The following is a 16,720-nucleotide window of genomic DNA, read 5'->3' on the forward strand; positions in this document are numbered from 1 at the left end:
ATCACAGCTCACTGCAGCCTCCAGCTCCTGGGCTCAAGCGAGCCTCCTGCTTCAGCCTCCTGAGTGGCTGGGACTACAGGTGCGCGCCAACGTGCCCAGCTAATTTTTCTATTTTTTTTCTGTAGAAATGGGGTCTTGCTGTGTTGCCCAGGCTGGTCTCAAACTCCTGGCCTTAAGCAATCCTTGGCGTCCCAGAGTGCTGGGATGATAGGCGTGAGCCACCGCACCCAGCCCAGTTCTGCGCTATCATCAAAATAAATAAAACCGAGAAGGTTCCAGTTTAGGCCCTGCTGCTCCCTGACTCTGGGCAAACGACTTCGCCTATCTGTGCCTCAGTTTCCCTCTGTGTATAAGGGGCCTGTTTCGAGCATCCACCCCTTGCGAGGCGGAGTACTGTGCAGATTAAATGAGTTAATTTAAGTACGTATGACAATGCCTGGCACATCGAAAGGGCTTTGTTATTCATTGAGCTCCTGCTGGATACGGCCTGGCACTGGGTGCTGGGAGCACAGTCGAGTGGACAGGACAGACCCAGCCCTGCCGTCCAGGGCTCACAGCCCCGTGGGGAGAAGGACGGCCAACCAGGCAGCTACAGGCGAGGGCGGCCGGGCGCTCACGGGGGACACACAGGCACTGTGGGCAGCTGGAGGCCATCCCTGCCAGCCCGGGGGCCGATCTGGGAAGGCTTCCTGGAGGAGGCGTCTGAGCCCCGAAGGCTGTGTCCGCCGGGTCCCAGGCAGAGGGAAGAGCATGAGCATGTGCAGATGCCCAGAGCTGGGGACAGAAGGGACGGGATGAGCTGGGACCTCGGTTCCAGGGCACTGGGGAGCTATAGAAGGGTTTAGAGCAGCACCTCTCAACCGGAGTGCTTCTGCCTCCAGGGGACACTTGGACGTGTCTGCAGACACGGATGGTTGCCATGACTTGGGGGCGCTCCCGACTTGGAGCGGGTGCAGCACCCGGGACGGCCACACCGGACTGGAATTCTAGAAAGCTCCCCCTGCTACCGAGAGGAGGATGAGTTGCCCGTGGGGCCGCCCCAGGATTGAGGGCCTGGCAGGAGAATCAGGCTCCAGGCGGGACCAGAGCCCAGTTGGGAGCCCAGGGGCCCTAGGGGTGGGGGCTTCTGGGGGCTGGAGGCAGCTGGTGACAGAGGGACGAAAGGGACTCCCTTCCTGGCCTCGAGTGGCTGCATCGTCCCAAAGCTAAGAAAACCAGAAGGAAAAAGTAGCCACAAGGTCCCATCCGGGCCCGGGGCCTCAGTCTGCCCGTCTGTGAACTGGGTATTAAAGCCACAGCTGGCCTCACGGGGTTGCGGGGTGAGTGAGTGGGGAATGCGGCTCTCAGTTTCCCTGTCTGCACAATGGGCTTAATGTCACACCAACCCCACAGAGCCATTGGCGGAACGTTCCGCGAAGTAATTTCCAGAAATTACCCAGCCCGGTCCCTACGACTCAATAAGCCACCACCACCAACAGCAATAATGTCAGCATTTACTGAGCACCTACTGTGTGCCAGGCACTGTGCTAGTTACTACTACTCACCACAAGTCTATGAGGTCAGTACCATTACCATGCCCATTTTTACGGGCGAGGAACTGAGGCCCAGAGAGGGAGAGCGACCTGTCCAAGGTCACACAGCACGTAGGTGGCAGAGCTGGGATTCGAACCCTTGCGGCCTGGCTCTGGCGGGCCTCCCCCAACCACAGTGCTGCACGGCCGGTGGAAGCTGTTGTGGTTTTCAAGTTTCTTTAGTGAAATATTCCGATAAAATGCAAGATAAAAGGCGTACCTGCTCGTACCCACCGGGACAGCTATATCAAAACACCGAGGGAACAGGTGCTGGCGAGGATGGGGGGAAACCGGAACACTTGTGCACTTGGCGGAAACGCGACATGGCGCAGCCACTGAGGAAAACAGTGTGGCAGTTCCTGAAACAATTAAAAATAGACTTTCCGCCCCATCCAGCAGCGCGGCTTCTGGATATCTACGCCGGGGAATTGAAAGCAGGGACTCAGAGAAATGTTTTCACGCCCGTGTTCGTAGCAGCACTGCTCACAGTAGCCAAAAGGTGGAAGCAACCCAAGTGCTTGTGGCGGCCCGTCCACATGCTGGATTATTATTTAGCCTTAAAAAGGAAGGAACAGGCCAGGCGAGGTGGCTCACGCCTGTAATCCTAGCACTCTGGGAGGCTGAGGCGGGAGGATCGCTCAAGGTCAGGAGTTCGAGACCAGCCTGAGCAAGAGCGAGAGACCCCGTCTCTACTATAAATAGAAAGAAATTAATTCACCAACTAAAAATATATAGAGAAAAAATTAGCTGGGCATGGCGGCGCATGCCTGTAGTCCCAGCTACTCGGGAGGCTGAGGCAGGAGGATTGCTCAAGCCCAGCAGTGTGAGGTTGCTGTGAGTGAGGCTGACGCCACGGCACTCACTCTAGCCTGGGCAACAGAGTGAGACTCTGTCTCGAAAAGAAAAAAAAAAAAAAGAAGGAACCCGGGTGCCGTGGATCACACCTGTAGTCCCAGCATTTTGGGAGGCCAAGACAGGAGGATCACTGGAGCCCAGGAGTTCAAGACCAGCCTGGGCAACATAGCAAGACCCCATCTCTACGAAAATTAGCCGGGCTTGGTGGCGCATGCCTGTAGTCCCAGCTACTCGGGAGGCTGAGGCAGGAGAATTCATTTGAGCCCAGGAGTTGGAGGCCGCAGTGAGCTGTGATGACACCACTGCACTCCAGCCTGCGTGACAGAGTGAGATCCTGTCTCAAAAAACAAAACAAAACAAATCAAAAGAAAACATAAAAAAAGAAAGAAAAAAAAGGAAGGGTCAAGGCTGTGACACAGGCCACAGCGTGGAGGGACCCTGAGACGCCAGACACAGGACACGTCCCGTGTGGTTCCGCTCACGGGAGGTCCCTGGAGTTGTCAGAGCCACAGGGACAGGAAGCAGGGTGGCTGGTGCCGGGGGCTGGGAGGGGGTGGGGAGTGAGTGTTTCATGGGGACAGAGCGTCAGTTTGGGAAGAGGAGAACGTTCTGGAAGTGGAAGCTGGTGATGGTTGCACAACAGCTCGTGTGCTGTGTACTGAAAAATGGTCAAAATGGCAAATTTCACAATGCATATCCAGTCCTGTGCAGTTAACCCCCGCAGGGGCAGACAGTGCTCCCCAGGGGTGCTGGGGAGCCGCCTGCCAGGACCGGTGGCCTGAGGGTGGGGAGGCAGCGTGGGGTCGAAGGTCAGGGGCTGAGCCTGCCAGGCAGAGCAGGGGCCGGGCTCAGGGGGGAGGCTGGGGCGGGGGAGGAGCCGGGGAAGGAAGCTCGTAAGGAAGCCGAGCCGAGCCCGAACACACGTGGGATCCGGGCGTTCTCTGAGTCACAAATCCTGGAAGCTCAGGGTCGCGGAGAGGAAGCCCAGCCGGGCCACGCAAGACCTTCCTGTTTTCTGGCCCCGGGTGTCCAGTGGCGGCCACTCCGGGGCCCCCTGTTCCCAAATCACACCTCCAGAGGCTTGCAACCCCCGAGCCACAAGGCCTGGGTGGGGCTGGGAGATGTCCCTGCTGCCCAGATGGGGAAACTGAGGCACAGGGCTTGCTCGAGACTTCCCAGAACGACGAGTCTGCTGAGATTGTCATTTGGGGCCTCCGGGAGCTGGACTGCACCCCTTTCTGGTAGGGGGTGCGGGCTGAATGTCAGAGGGGGAATTCTGCTCATCGTTTAGGGCTTGGGAGGGGGGCGTGGAGGTCTCTGTGCCACACATCGGGAAAGAGCTGGAAGGTGGGGCAAAGTTACTTTGAATGAGAGCGGGAACCAGGCCTCCTAGAGAGGGAGTGAGGCGCCTGTCACAGAGGTATTCAAGTGGAGGGCAGAAAGGCAGAACTCCGGAAGGAAGCCTGACCCCCCAGCCCTCCGAGGCCCCCGCCCAGCTGGAATCCTGGGTAATTCTAAAGCCCTGCAGCTCCCGGCTTTGTGGCTTATAAAATTCCAACCGTCTTTGAGTCTTTTCTTTTTTTTTTTGAGCCTTTGAGTGTAAGATTTTTGCGTTTTAATTCTAAGAATTCTTATATGTGTGTTTTGAGATCGGATTTTTAAATATATGGTTTAAGACGTAGCTGTTATTGTATGAGTCTTGGGTCATCTAACGCATTTTTGTTTGAAGTCGTTTGTTTCCCGGGCTTGCACTCACACGTGGCCATAAAGTTGTTGTGATAATTAAATAAGCCCTGGCCGTGCACCGTTATTATTATTAGTGCCGTTATTGTTGTTATTTTTATCGTTCCAGCAGCGGGGAGTGTTTCTGGGGCTTGGAGGACTCGGCAGAGGCTCGCGCGCGCCCTCTGCCGGCAGCAGGCGGGACTGCGAGTCGCGCCGCTCACCCCGCCGCCCCCTCGCCCGCAGGTGTCACCTGCCTGCCTGGCCCTCGCCATGCGGACCCCGCGAACGCCCCCTCCCCGCCCGGCCCTGCTGCTCCTGCTGCTGCTCCTGGGGGGCGCCCACGGCCTCTTTCCCGAGGAGCCGCCGCCGCTCAGTGTGGCGCCCAGGGACTGTGAGTCGGGGGTCCCGGCGTTGGGGGCGTGCGGGGAATCCCTCCCGGGGGCTCACCAGGCCAGGAGCCACCTCTAGATGGGTCGTGACCTCGGGCCACCCCCTCAAACCCCTTCCCCTCGCCCTCCCCCAGACCTGAACCACTACCCCGTGTTCGTGGGCAGCGGGCCTGGACGCCTGACCCCCACGGAGGGTGCTGACGACCTCAACATCCAGCGAGTTCTGCGGGTCAACAGGACGCTGTTCATTGGGGACAGGTATGGGAGACACAGACTGGGCAGGACTCGGGCTTCACCCCCAGGAAAGGTGGGAGCCATGGAGGGCTGTGGGCAGAGGAGGGACCGGCCCCGACTCGGGTGCTCACGGGCGCTCTCTGGTGGCTGCTGCGGGGAGGACAGACTGTGGGGGTGCGGGTGAGACTTGGAGCAGTCTGGGTCCGGTCAGTCCCAGCGTGGCCGTGTTGAGTGTGAGACCCCAGGGGTCCCTGGAGTGGGGACACCCAGGGCCAGCCCGGGCTGGATACCTAGAGGCGGGACTGGGGGTGTCACGGGGTGCAGAGCGCACTTGGAACCCAAGAGTGGCCGAGGTCGCCCAGGAGGGGTGGGTGGAGGAGGGCGCAGGCGCCAGGCCGGCCGCGAGGCGACAGGGGCAGACGAGGGGGGCCCGGAGCGGCGGGGGGTGTGGGGTCCGGGGCCGCGTGAGGACGCTGTTCCCAGGAAGGGCCCGGCAGGGTCAGACGCTTTGGAGAGGATGAGGATGGAGAAGTGACCGCTGCACTTGACCGCACGAGGTCACCAGTGACCTTGAGCAGGGCCGTTTCCTCGGCCGGCAGGGGAGCGGGGAGCCGCGTGGGGGGCTGGGAGGGGTGGGGGGACCCGATGTAGGGGCGAGCTGGGTGGGGGCACGAGGGCCCGGGGAGCGTTAGGCGGGGCTCGCTTAGCGCCGGAGTTGCCGGTGTTAGAAGCCTCCGCGTGTCCTCACCTGTTACCTGTTGGCCAGGTTGGAAGCGGGCGGGGCTGGCGGAGGCCCCCCTAATCCCACTAACTAGGCCCCTCCCCCCAGGGACAACCTGTACCGGGTGGAGCTGGAGCCCCCCACGTCCACGGAGCTGCGCTACCAGCGGGTGAGGAAGGGGCGCAGGCGACAGGGGAGGGGCGGGACCTGGAGGCCCACCGTGGGGGGCCCAGGCTGCCTGGGAGCCGGGTGGACTCAGCCCTGCCCCGGGGGCGGGGTGGGCGGGGGGGTTCCTGGGCCTGTCGGGCCCCTGCGGCCCCTCACCAGCTCTCTCTGCGCCCCGCAGAAGCTGACCTGGCGATCCAACCCCAGTGACATCGATGTGTGTCGCATGAAAGGCAAGCAGGAGGTGAGCCGGCCCTGGCCCCGCCCAGCTCCCCGCCCCCGGCAGCCCCGGCCACGCCCCCGCCTTCGCCACGCCCCGCGGCTCCCAGCCCCGGCCACGCCCTCCGCCTTCGCCACGCCCCGCGGCTCCCAGCCCCGGCCACGCCCTCCGCCTTCGCCACGCCCCGCGGCTCCCGGCCACGCCCTCCGCCTTCGCCACGCCCTGCGGCTCCCGGCCACGCCCCCGCCTTCGCCACGCCCCGCGGCTCCCAGCCCCGGCCACGCCCCCCGCCTTCGCCACGCCCTGCGGCTCCCAGGCCACGCCCACAGCGTGGCCACGCCCACAGGCCTCCCCGCTTTCCCGTCCCCCGCCAGGGCGAGTGCCGGAACTTCGTAAAGGTGCTGCTGCTTCGCGACGAGTCCACGCTCTTCGTGTGCGGCTCCAACGCCTTCAACCCGGTGTGCGCCAACTACAGCGTGAGTCCCTGTGCCCTCCGCGCCCGAGCTCGGGAGGGGCCCGCGGTCTCCAAAGGGGTCAGGAAGGAGCCAGTCACAGAACTACCGGGAAGCAACTCGGTTTTTTTTCTTTCTGAGACAAGGTCACCAGCCCGTCACCCAGGCTGCAGTGCAGTGGCCCGATCACAGCTCACTGCAGCCTCCAACTCCCGGGCTCAGGCGATCCTCCCGCCTCGGCCTCCCTGGTAGACACAGGCGCGCCACCACACCCGGCTAATTTTTCTACTTTTTGTAGATTCAGGGTCTTGCTATGTTGCCCAGGCTGGTCTTAAACTCCTGGCCTCAAGCGATCCTCCCGCCTCGGCCTCCCAGAGTGCTGGGATTACAGGCGTGAGCCACCGGGCCCAGCCACAACTCTTAGACCCATTTACGGATAAGTAAACTGAGGCCCAGAGAGGTCACGTACATGGCCACAGGCACACAGTAATCAATGGTACAGCCAGGACTGCCCCTGGAGTGGGGGGCTGGGGGAGCCAGGGAAGCTGTCACTCAACCCTCATCCTCCTGCAGATAGACACCCTGCAGCACCTCGGGGACACCATCAGCGGCATGGCCCGTTGCCCCTATGACCCCAAGCACGCCAACGTCGCGCTGTTCTCTGGTGAGTCGCCCCTGCCACCGTGCATCTGACGGGCCCCGCCCTGCACAGGGCCGGGCCTGTCCCTCTCTCGGGCGGGTCACCGAGACGGCAGCTGGGCGGCCAGCGACCCCTGTGAGGCGGGCGGAACCTCGGCCCAAGTCTGGGGCTCGGGGCGTAGCGTCTCAGCCAGGGCAGGGGCTTTGCCCGGGACAGGGCTCGGGTGGGATCCGGGCTCCGCCTGGACTCGGGGGCTCCCCTGGGCTCAGGACTCGGGCTTGGAAGACCGAGTTTGCGCCTGGCCAGCCCCTGGCCTCCACAACCTCACCTCCTGCCCGCCTTCGCCCCCCCATCCAGACGGGGTGCTCTTCACAGCCACGGTCACCGACTTCCTCGCCATAGACGCTGTCATCTACCGCAGCCTTGGGGGCCGGCCCACCCTGCGCACCGTGAAACACGACTCCAAGTGGCTCAAAGGTGGGGCCCAGCGGGCAGAGGGCCCAGTCCTGGCAGGGCTGGCATTCCTCAAGTCCCCCCGCCAGAATAAGAGTCCCAGAGAAGCTGGCGAGGGGCCCTCTGCCTCATTTTTGGAATCTATTGACCTCTTTGAACATAAAGCTAGAGGGGTGGTTTCAGCTGGATCTAAAGTAGAACCTGCTAGAAGTGGGTGGCTTTGGAGGCCTGAAATGGAACAATGGCAGGGGCATAACAGGAACTTGGCTCTTCAACACAAGGGAGGAAGGTGACAAAAAAATAGTAGATGTTGCCATTTGTGGGGGGTAGATGTGGCGATTTTAGGCTCTGACCTCCCTTCCCCCCCAAAATAACCCAAACTTTGAGTCTGTTTCATTTTGCCTGGGCAACCAGCCTACGTCCCCCCTTCACTAGAAGAGCCGATGAGGTCTATGTCCCAGAACCCCTCGTCATATGGGGGCTGCGTTCTGACCCCTCCTGTCCTGCAGAGCCGTACTTTGTCCACGCGGTGGAGTGGGGCAGCCACGTCTACTTCTTCTTCCGGGAGATCGCGATGGAGTTTAACTACCTGGAGAAGGTGAGGCCGTGCGCTGGGCCATGCCGGGAGGGGCTCCGACCGCGGGAAGTGGGGCCCAAGCTGGGTCCATGGATCTCCGCCGGGTGAGAGGGTCCCGCCCTCCTCCTCTGGCCCTCAGGGCCTCCCTCCAGCCGGGACCAGGCCCCGAGGCTGAAGGGCACACGGAGTGGCCTTGGTGCACTCAGCCCTGGTGGAGGACACGCGCTTAGGTCACACACGCCCTGGGCTGTTGCTCCCCCGCTGCCCACCCACCGGCCACCGTCCGTCTTCCACAGCCCGCCTGTCACCTGCTCAGCCTCCCGCGTGCCCATCTGTGTGTTCCTCAGCCCACCCACGCTCCATCGGCCCATTTGCCTTTCTGCCCACCCACCTGTCCACCCGCCCATCCACCTGTCCACCTGTCCATACACCCACCCATTTACTCACCCATCCACTCATCCACCCACCCATCCATCTACTCACCCATCCATCCACTCTCCCACCCATCCACCCACCCATCCACCCACCCATCCACTCACCCATCCATCCATTCATCTACCCATCCACCCACCCACCCATCCATCCATCCATCCATTCATCCATCCATCTATCCATCCATCCATCCACCTACCCATCCATCCATCCATCCATCCATCCATCCACCTACCCACCCATCCACCCATCCACCCACCCATCCATCCATCCATCCATCCATCCATCCATCCATCCATCCATCCACCCACCTACCCATCCATCCATCCACCTACCCACCCATCCACCCACCCATCCATCCATCCACCCACCCATCCATCTACTCACCCATCCACTCATCCACCCACCCATCCATCTACTCACCCATCCACTCATCCACCCACCCATCCAACTACCTACCAGCCACCCAGCCATGTACTCATCCCTACACCCACCCATCCATCCATCTGTCCATACACCCATCTATATACTCACCTATCCACTCAGCCATTCACCTGCCCACCCACCTATCCATCCATTCATCCATCCGTCCATCTGTCCACCCTCCCACCCACCCTCCCATCCTTCTATCCATCCATGTATGCACCCACCCACCCGCCCACCCAGCGCGCACTACCCGCCCACCCACCCGCCCACGCCTCCACCCTTCATGCCCCATAGCCCCCAGCCCGCACCCGAGAGCAGCCCAGCACGCACTGCCCTCACTACTAGTGTGACCTCGGCCGGTCACGTCCCTCTCAGTGCCTCGCTGTCCCCATACGTGCGACGTGGGTATGCTAACCCCCTGGGAGGCGCGTAAGAGACGTGAGAACCAGGTGGCGGCGACTATGGCTGCGATCATCGTCGCGCCCCGCGTTCCTGCCCGGCAGCAGGGGCCCAGAGAGGCCCAGACGCCCCGTCCCGGCCAGGCTGGCGCGGCCTGGGGGCAGGCCTTGCCGGACGCAGGCTCAGGCCCCTCTGTCCGCGTCACTCCAGGTGGTGGTGGCCCGCGTGGCCCGCGTGTGCAAGAACGACGTGGGGGGCTCGCCCCGCGTGCTGGAGAAGCAGTGGACGTCCTTCCTGAAGGCGCGGCTCAACTGCTCCGTGCCCGGCGACTCGCACTTCTACTTCAACGTGCTGCAGGCCGTCACCGGCGTGGTCAGCCTGGGCGGCCGGCCCGTGGTCCTCGCCGTCTTCTCCACGCCCAGCAACAGGTCAGCGCGCCGCGGGAGCCGGCCCCGGCGTGGGGGCCTGGCCGGGAGGTCCCGCATTCACTCATCAAACGCGCCGGGACCCTGAGTTGGCCTCGCCCGGCTGGGGCTGATGGAGCAGACCTGACCCCCAGGGGCCTTTGGTCAGGACAGGGAGGGGACGTCCTCATCCTCTGCCTTTGGGGGAGAGGGGCAGGGACAGCTCCCCGGGGAAGGGACGTTGGAGCTGGGCTTTTGCGCGTGAGATGGGAGAAGACGGAAGAGTGTTGGGAGGCGGAGGAACAGCCTGTGCAAAGGCCCTGAGGCTGCAGTGAGCTTGTTGTGTTTAAGTGACAGCGGGGAGGCCCGTGTGGCTGGAGCAGAGCTGAGGGGCGAGAGTGGGCAGAGAAGGGCAGGGAGAGGATGGACAGGTCGTGCAGGGCCCTGTGGGCCTTGGGGCAGCCTGGATTTAACCCTAAGAGCACTAGGGAGCCATGGGAGAATAAGGAGCAAGAGAGGGCTGAGATCAGGTTTGTGTTTTTGGCAAGCCCCTGGGGAACAGGTTCTAAGGGTGCAGCAGTGGCAGCTGGGAGGCTGGACGCCCAGGCAAGTGACAGTGGGGGCCTGAACAGGGAGGTGACCTCAGAGGAGCCAGCCTGCCCTGTGAGAGCTGCTCGGGATGTGAAGTCGGGGAGGGCGGCATCTCCGGCCGGGGCTCTGGACGTCCGTTGGCTCCTGAGGTCGGGGATCCCCCGCACGCTGGCCCAAGGCGGTGCCCCACGAGCCTCACCGGACTGTCCCATCCACACCCTCCCCAGCATCCCCGGCTCGGCCGTCTGCGCCTTTGACATGACCCACGTGGCTGCTGTGTTCGAAGGCCGCTTCCGTGAGCAGAAGTCCCCCGAGTCCATCTGGACACCGGTGCCGGAGGACCAGGTGCCGCGGCCCCGGTGAGAGCCCCTGCACCTGCGGCGGGGGGCCAGAGAAGGTCGGCGTGCCCATGTAGCTGTTCCTGAGTGCAGCTGTGCCCATTATGCAGAGGGGGAAAACTGAGGACCTCTGGGCAGGGCAGCGGGCCCCCTGGCGAACCAGGGTCCCTTGGTGGGGGACCCCCGGGTCCGCCCTGACCTCACCCCCCACCCCGCCCAGGCCCGGGTGCTGTGCGGCCCCCGGCACGCAGTACAACGCCTCCAGCGCCCTGCCCGACGACATCCTCAACTTCGTCAAGACCCACCCGCTGATGGACGAGGCGGTGCCCTCCCTGGGCCACGCGCCCTGGATCGTGCGCACGCTCACGCGGTCAGTCTGCAGGGCGGGGCCAGCGTGCGGGGGCGGGGCCAGCGTGCGGGGGCGGGGCAGGCGGGGCGGGGCCAGCGTGGGGGCGGGGCCAGCGTGGGGGCGGGGCCAGCGTGGGGGCGGGGCCAGCGTGGGGGCGGGGCCAGCGTGGGGCGGGGCTGATTGCGGCGAGAGGGGAGCTCGTTCTGCCTGTGACAGCACGTGTCATGTCTCTGGCGTGTGCCCACGTGCCTTGCATCCGTGCATACGCACTCGTGTGGCACTCACGGGTGCTGGTGTGTTAGTGTCGTGTGCACGCGTGGAACCGCACCCGTGCCGGCCTTGGTGGCGCCTGGCGGCTGTGGGGGAGGGGCCGTGGGCGGGGGCCGTGGGGAGGGGCCGTGGGCGGGGGCCGTGGGGAGGGGCCGTGGGCGGGGGCTGTGGGGGAGGGGCCGTGGGCGGGGGCCGTGGGGGAGGGGCCATGGGCGGGGGCCGTGGGGGAGGGGCCGTGGGGAGGGACCGTGGGTGGGGGCTGTGGGGGAGGGGCCGTGGGCGGGGGCCGTGGGCAGGGGCCGTGGGCGGGGGCCGTGGGGGAGGGGCCGTGGGCGGGGGCCGTGGGGAGGGGCCGTGGGGAGGGGCCGTGGGCGGGGGCCGTGGGGAGGGGCCGTGGGTGGGGGCCGTGGGGGGGGGCCGTGGGGAGGGGCCGTGGGGGGGGGCCGTGGGGAGGGGCCGTGGGCGGGGGCCGTGGGGGAGGGGCCGTGGGGAGGGGCCGTGGGCGGGGGCCGTGGGGGAGGGGCCATGGGGAGGGGCCGCGGGCGGGGGCCGTGGAGGAGGGGCCGTGGGCGGGGGCCGTGGGCGGGGCCGTGGGGAGGGGCCGTGGGCGGGGGCTGTGGGAGGGGCCGTGGGCGGGGCTGTGGGCGGGGCTGTGGGCGGGGCCATGGGGAGGGGCCGTGGGCGGGGGCCGTGGGGGAGGGGCCATGGGGGGGCTGTGGGCGGGGGCCATGGGGAGGGGGCCGTGGGCGGGGCCGTGGGGAGGGGCCGTGGGCGGGGGCTGTGGGCGGGGCCCGTGGGCAGGGGCCGTGGGCGGAGGCCGTGGGCGGGGCCCGTGGGCAGGGGCCGTGGGCGGAGGCCGTGGGCGGGGGCCGTGGGGGAGGGACCGTGGGCGGGGGCCGTGGGGGAGGGGCCGTGGGCAGGGGCCATGGGCGGGGGCCGTGGGTGGGGGCTGTGGGCGGGGCCGTGGGGAGGGGCTGTGGGCGGGGGCCGTGGGCAGGGGCCGTGGGGGAGGGGCCGTGGGGAGGGGCCGTGGGCGGGGGCCGTGGGCGGGGGCCGTGGGCAGGGGCCGTGGGGGAGGGGCCGTGGGGAGGGGCCGTGGGCGGGGGCTGTGGGCGGGGGCCGTGGGCAGGGGCCGTGGGGAGGGGCCGTGGGCGGGGGCCGTGGGCGGGGGCCGTGGGGAGGGGCCGTGGGCAGGGGCCGTGAGGGAGGGGCCGTGGGGAGGGACCGTGGGGAGGGGCCGTGGGGAGGGACCGTGGGGAGGGGCCGTGGGCGGGGGCTGTGGGGCTTGCCTGACCCCGCCCCACCCCGGCCCCCAGGCACCCGCTGACACGCGTGGCCGTGGACGTGGGCGCCGGGCCCTGGGGCAACCAGACGGTCGTCTTCCTGGGGTCCGAGGCGGGCACGGTGCTCAAGTTCCTCGTGCGGCCCAATGCCAGCGCCTCAGGGACTGCCGGGCCCAGTGTCTTCCTGGAGGAGTTTGAGACCTACCGGCGGGACAGGTGAGTCCGCGCAAAGGCGGGGAGGGGCCGTGGCCGAGAGGCGGGGCTGGCCCCTGAGCCTCGGGCTCTGCTCGCCCCAGGTGCGGACGGTCCGGCGGCGGCGAGACGGGGCAGCGGCTGCTGAGCCTGGAGCTGGACGCGGCCTCGGGGGGCCTGCTGGCGGCCTTCCCCCGCTGCGTGGTGCGCGTGCCCGTGGCCCGCTGCCAGCAGTACTCGGGCTGTATGAAGTGAGTGGCCCGCCCAAGGGGAAGATGAGCGCAGGGAGGAGGGGAGCCGGGTTCGAGTCGAGGGCCCAACAGCGTCCTGAGCCATTGAGTGATGAACTGGGCAGGGGCACAGCCCGTGCAAAGGCCCTGGGGCAGGACCGCACCTGCTGTATTGGAGGCGCAGCTCGGAGGCCCGTGTGGCTGGAGCAGGGGGAGGAGGGAGAGGGAGGGAGGGAGGAGGGGAGGATGGGGATGGGACAGCAGGTTGTACAGAGCCTGGTGGGCTGCAGGGAGGACGTGGGCTTTGATCGGGAGGGAGGTGGGAGCCATGGACAGCTGTGGGCAGAGGAGGGACGGCCCTGACTCAGGTGCTCCCTGGCGCCCTCTGGTGGCTGCTGCGGGGCAGACATGCTGAGGGAGGCCGCTGTTTATCTGAAGCGGGTGGAAGGTTCCATGCCCGCGGAGTGCGCCCTCGGGCTCCGCCTGAGCCCTCCACACAGAGGACCCCGTCCCCCGTCATTGCAACAATGACCCTGGAGGACAAGGGCACAGACCTGGGGCGACCCCACCAGGGCGCCCAGCCCAGCTCTGCCGCTTGGGCTCAAGTTACCTCCCCTGAGCCTCGTGGGCTGGGGGGACTGTCCCCCCAGACACCCGCGGGGAGTCGCTAGGCAGGGGCGGCTGTGCCAGCGGCCGCGTCTGAGGGACCCTTGTCTGCCCAGGAGCTGCATCGGCAGCCAGGACCCCTACTGCGGCTGGGCCCCCGACGGCTCCTGCGTCTTCCTCAGCCCGGGCACCAGGTGAGGGGGCGGGGCGAGGGGGGCAGGGGCGGGGGGCGGCCTGGGGGGCTCTGTGACCCTGCCCCTTCTCTCCCTGCCGCCGGTAGAGCCACCTTTGAGCAGGACGTGTCCGGGGCCAGCACCTCAGGCTTAGGGGACTGCACAGGTGAGCAGGGCAAGGGGAGGTGGCCTGCGACCCCAATCCCGGCCCTGGAGGCTTCTCCTGTCCCTTAGGCCACCTGGCCGGGGCTGGGGCGGCTGGGCTCCGTGGGGGCTTTGGGCGGGCGGAGGCCGGGAACACCAGGGAAGCCGTGAGGTGGACAGACAGGCTCTGAGGGGACAAGGAGCCGTCACGCGACAGACACGCCGGGGAGGCGGGAGGAGCCAGGGCCGCGGGCCGCGCCCTCTCACGCGCGCTCCCGGCCAGGGCTCCTGCGGGCCAGCCTGTCGGAGGACCGCGCCGGGCTGGTGTCCGTGAACCTGCTGGTGACGTCGTCGGTGGCGGCCTTCGTGGTGGGCGCCGTGGTGTCCGGCTTCAGCGTGGGCTGGTTCGTGGGCCTCCGGGAGCGGCGCGAGCTGGCCCGCCGCAAGGACAAGGAGGCCATCCTGGCGCACGGCGGCGGCGAGGCCGTGCTGAGCGTGAGCCGCCTGGGCGAGCGCAGGGGCGCCGGCCCCGGGGGCCGGGGCGGCGGGGCCGTCGGGACCGGGGGTCCCCCCGAGGCGCTGCTGGCGCCCCTCATGCAGAACGGCTGGGCCAAGGCCACGCTGCTGCAGGGCGGCCCCCACGACCTGGACTCGGGGCTGCTGCCCACGCCCGAGCAGACGCCGCTGCCGCAGAAGCGCCTGCCCACCCCGCACCCGCACCCGCACGCCCTGGGCCCCCGCGGCTGGGACCACGGCCACGCCCTGCTCTCCGCCTCCGCCTCGTCCTCCCTCCTGCTGCTGGCGCCCGCCCGGGCCCCCGAGCAGCCCCCCGCGCCGGGCGACCCGGGCCCCGACGCCCGCCTCTACGGGGCCCGGCCTGGCCGCGCCTCCCACGGCGACTTCCCGCTCACCCCCCACGCCAGCCCGGACCGCCGGCGGGTGGTGTCAGCGCCCACGGGCGCCTTGGACCCAGCCTCAGCCGCCGACAGCCTGCCCCGGCCTTGGAGCCCACCCCCGACGGGCAGCCTCCGGAGGCCGGGCCCCCACGCGCCGCCCGCCGCCGCCCTGCGCCGCACGCACACGTTCAACAGCGGCGAGGGCAGGCCCGGCGACCGCCACCGCGGCTGCCACGCCCGGCCCGGCACGGACTTGGCCCACCTCCTCCCCTATGGGGGGGCGGACAGGACTGCGCCCCCGGTGCCCTAGGCGCCCGGCGCCTCGGCAGCGCCAGCCGCGGAGCCAGGAGCGAGAGAGGCCGAGGACGCCAGGCCCGGCCAGCTCCGAGTGGGTGCTCGAGCCCGCGCCCCCCGCGGGGCCCTCCGCCACACGGAAGCACAAGGAGCCCGCCCGCGCCGCCGGGCGCAGGACACGGACGGCTTGGGGGGCGGGCGGGGAGAATTCGCTCTGGATCTGAGGTTGACCTTGCGCGTAGATTTTGGTTTCTTTGGCAATTTTTGGTTTCTTTTGCAGTTTTCTAACCAATTGCACAACTCCGTTCTCGGGGTGGCTGCCGGGGGCTTGGAGGTGGGGTGGGGATGGGGGGGCCACTGCTGCAGACCCAAGTCCCCCCACCCCAGGAAAAGGTCCCTCCCGGACGCTGGCCCCTGGCGTGTGTGGGTGTGTGTGCGTGTGCATGCCGTGTTCGTGCGTGCGAGGGCGGGGGCGTGCGTGTGCGTGCCTGCAGGGCTGCTGTGGGCGTGTGCGTCGCGTGGGCCACGTGTGGTGTGTGTGTGTCGCAGTGCGAGCGTGGCGGCGGTCCCAGCGGCCTGGGCATTGGCTGAGCCGACACTGGGGCTTCCACAAGGCCGAGGGCCTCCGCGTGCCGGTTGGGAGTCTGAACCCCCGCCCCCGCAGAGGGAGGGGGCCATGCCGGGGTTCCAGGCAGGGAGTGGGGAGAGCCTGCCCACAAGTCACAGCGGCGAAGGCTGTCTAAAGGGCTCAGGGAGGCCTGGGGGGAGGTGGAGGCGGGCAGGCCCCCCGTGTAAATAAGGCCCGGGGTGGTCAGAGAGTCCCATATCACGTGTCCTCTTGTGACCTCCCCCCTTTGACCTCCGGGTGACCATGCATGCCACGTGGCCAGCCAAGTCCTGGACCCTGCTGGAGCTTGCCTCCCAGCCCCTCCCCGTCAATAAACTCTGTTTACAACCACCGGCCCCCATGGCTCCGGCTCGCTCTGTCTCCTGGGTGGGAGCGGGGCAGTTGGCAGGGCAAGACAGAAACCTGGGGCCCCTCATCTGGATGGAGGACAGTCTGTTTCTGCAGCAAATACTTAATGTGTACCTGCCATGCGGCCGGCACTGTGTGGGGACAGAGACGCCCGCTCTTGTGGAAGTTCAGAGCCTGGGGCGTGGGGGCAGGGACCAACAACATGCAAGCAAAGCGAGACCTTGATTTGAGCTAGTTGCACAAGAAAAAGCAAGATCGCCAGGCGCAGAGGCTCAGGCTTGTAATCCCCGCACGTTGGGAGACCAAGGCAGGAGGATCGCTTGAGGCCTGAAATTCCAGACCAGCCAGGGCAACACAGCAAGACCCCATCTCTATGAAAAAATTTTAAAGTAGCTGGGGCAAGTGATACATGCTTGTAGTCCCAGCTACTGGGGAGGCTGAGGCAAGAGGACTGCTTGAACCCAGGAGTTGGAGGCTACAGTGAGCTATGATGACACCACTGCACTGTAGCTGGGGTGACGGAGCAAGAGTCTATCTCAAAAAAACAAAACAAAACAAAAAAGCAATAACAACATGCCATGAATTGAATACAAGAGCCTTTTGTTCTTTTCAATGAGTTTCCTGGTTGTTCTAGTTGTTCTAGTTTATGGTAAGCAGTGCCTCTTACTCAAAGAGCTATCCATCCCCCAGGATTGGTGCCTTGCAACCTTGACCC

The 16,720-nt window shown here is 66.4% G+C and overlaps 1 protein-coding gene across 1 annotated transcript; it reads left to right on the forward strand.

Moving 5' to 3' along the window:
* Window positions 1-3,367: 3,367 nt before the first annotated feature.
* Window positions 3,368-15,992, forward strand: SEMA6B (semaphorin 6B). Its single transcript, XM_020283894.2, has 17 exons — window positions 3,368-3,667; window positions 4,395-4,542; window positions 4,675-4,798; window positions 5,604-5,664; window positions 5,842-5,904; window positions 6,255-6,356; window positions 6,906-6,996; window positions 7,330-7,449; window positions 7,935-8,023; window positions 9,470-9,687; window positions 10,482-10,613; window positions 10,813-10,962; window positions 12,528-12,710; window positions 12,791-12,937; window positions 13,639-13,716; window positions 13,803-13,861; window positions 14,123-15,992. Exons 2-17 carry the CDS (start codon window positions 4,422-4,424, stop codon window positions 15,043-15,045), a joined length of 2,661 nt encoding a protein of 886 aa, XP_020139483.2. The 5' UTR covers window positions 3,368-3,667; window positions 4,395-4,421; the 3' UTR covers window positions 15,046-15,992.
* Window positions 15,993-16,720: the final 728 nt, after the last annotated feature.

The sequence above is a fragment of the Microcebus murinus genome, chromosome 27 (genome assembly GCF_040939455.1).
Source record: "Microcebus murinus isolate Inina chromosome 27, M.murinus_Inina_mat1.0, whole genome shotgun sequence".
NCBI lineage: Eukaryota > Metazoa > Chordata > Mammalia > Primates > Cheirogaleidae > Microcebus > Microcebus murinus.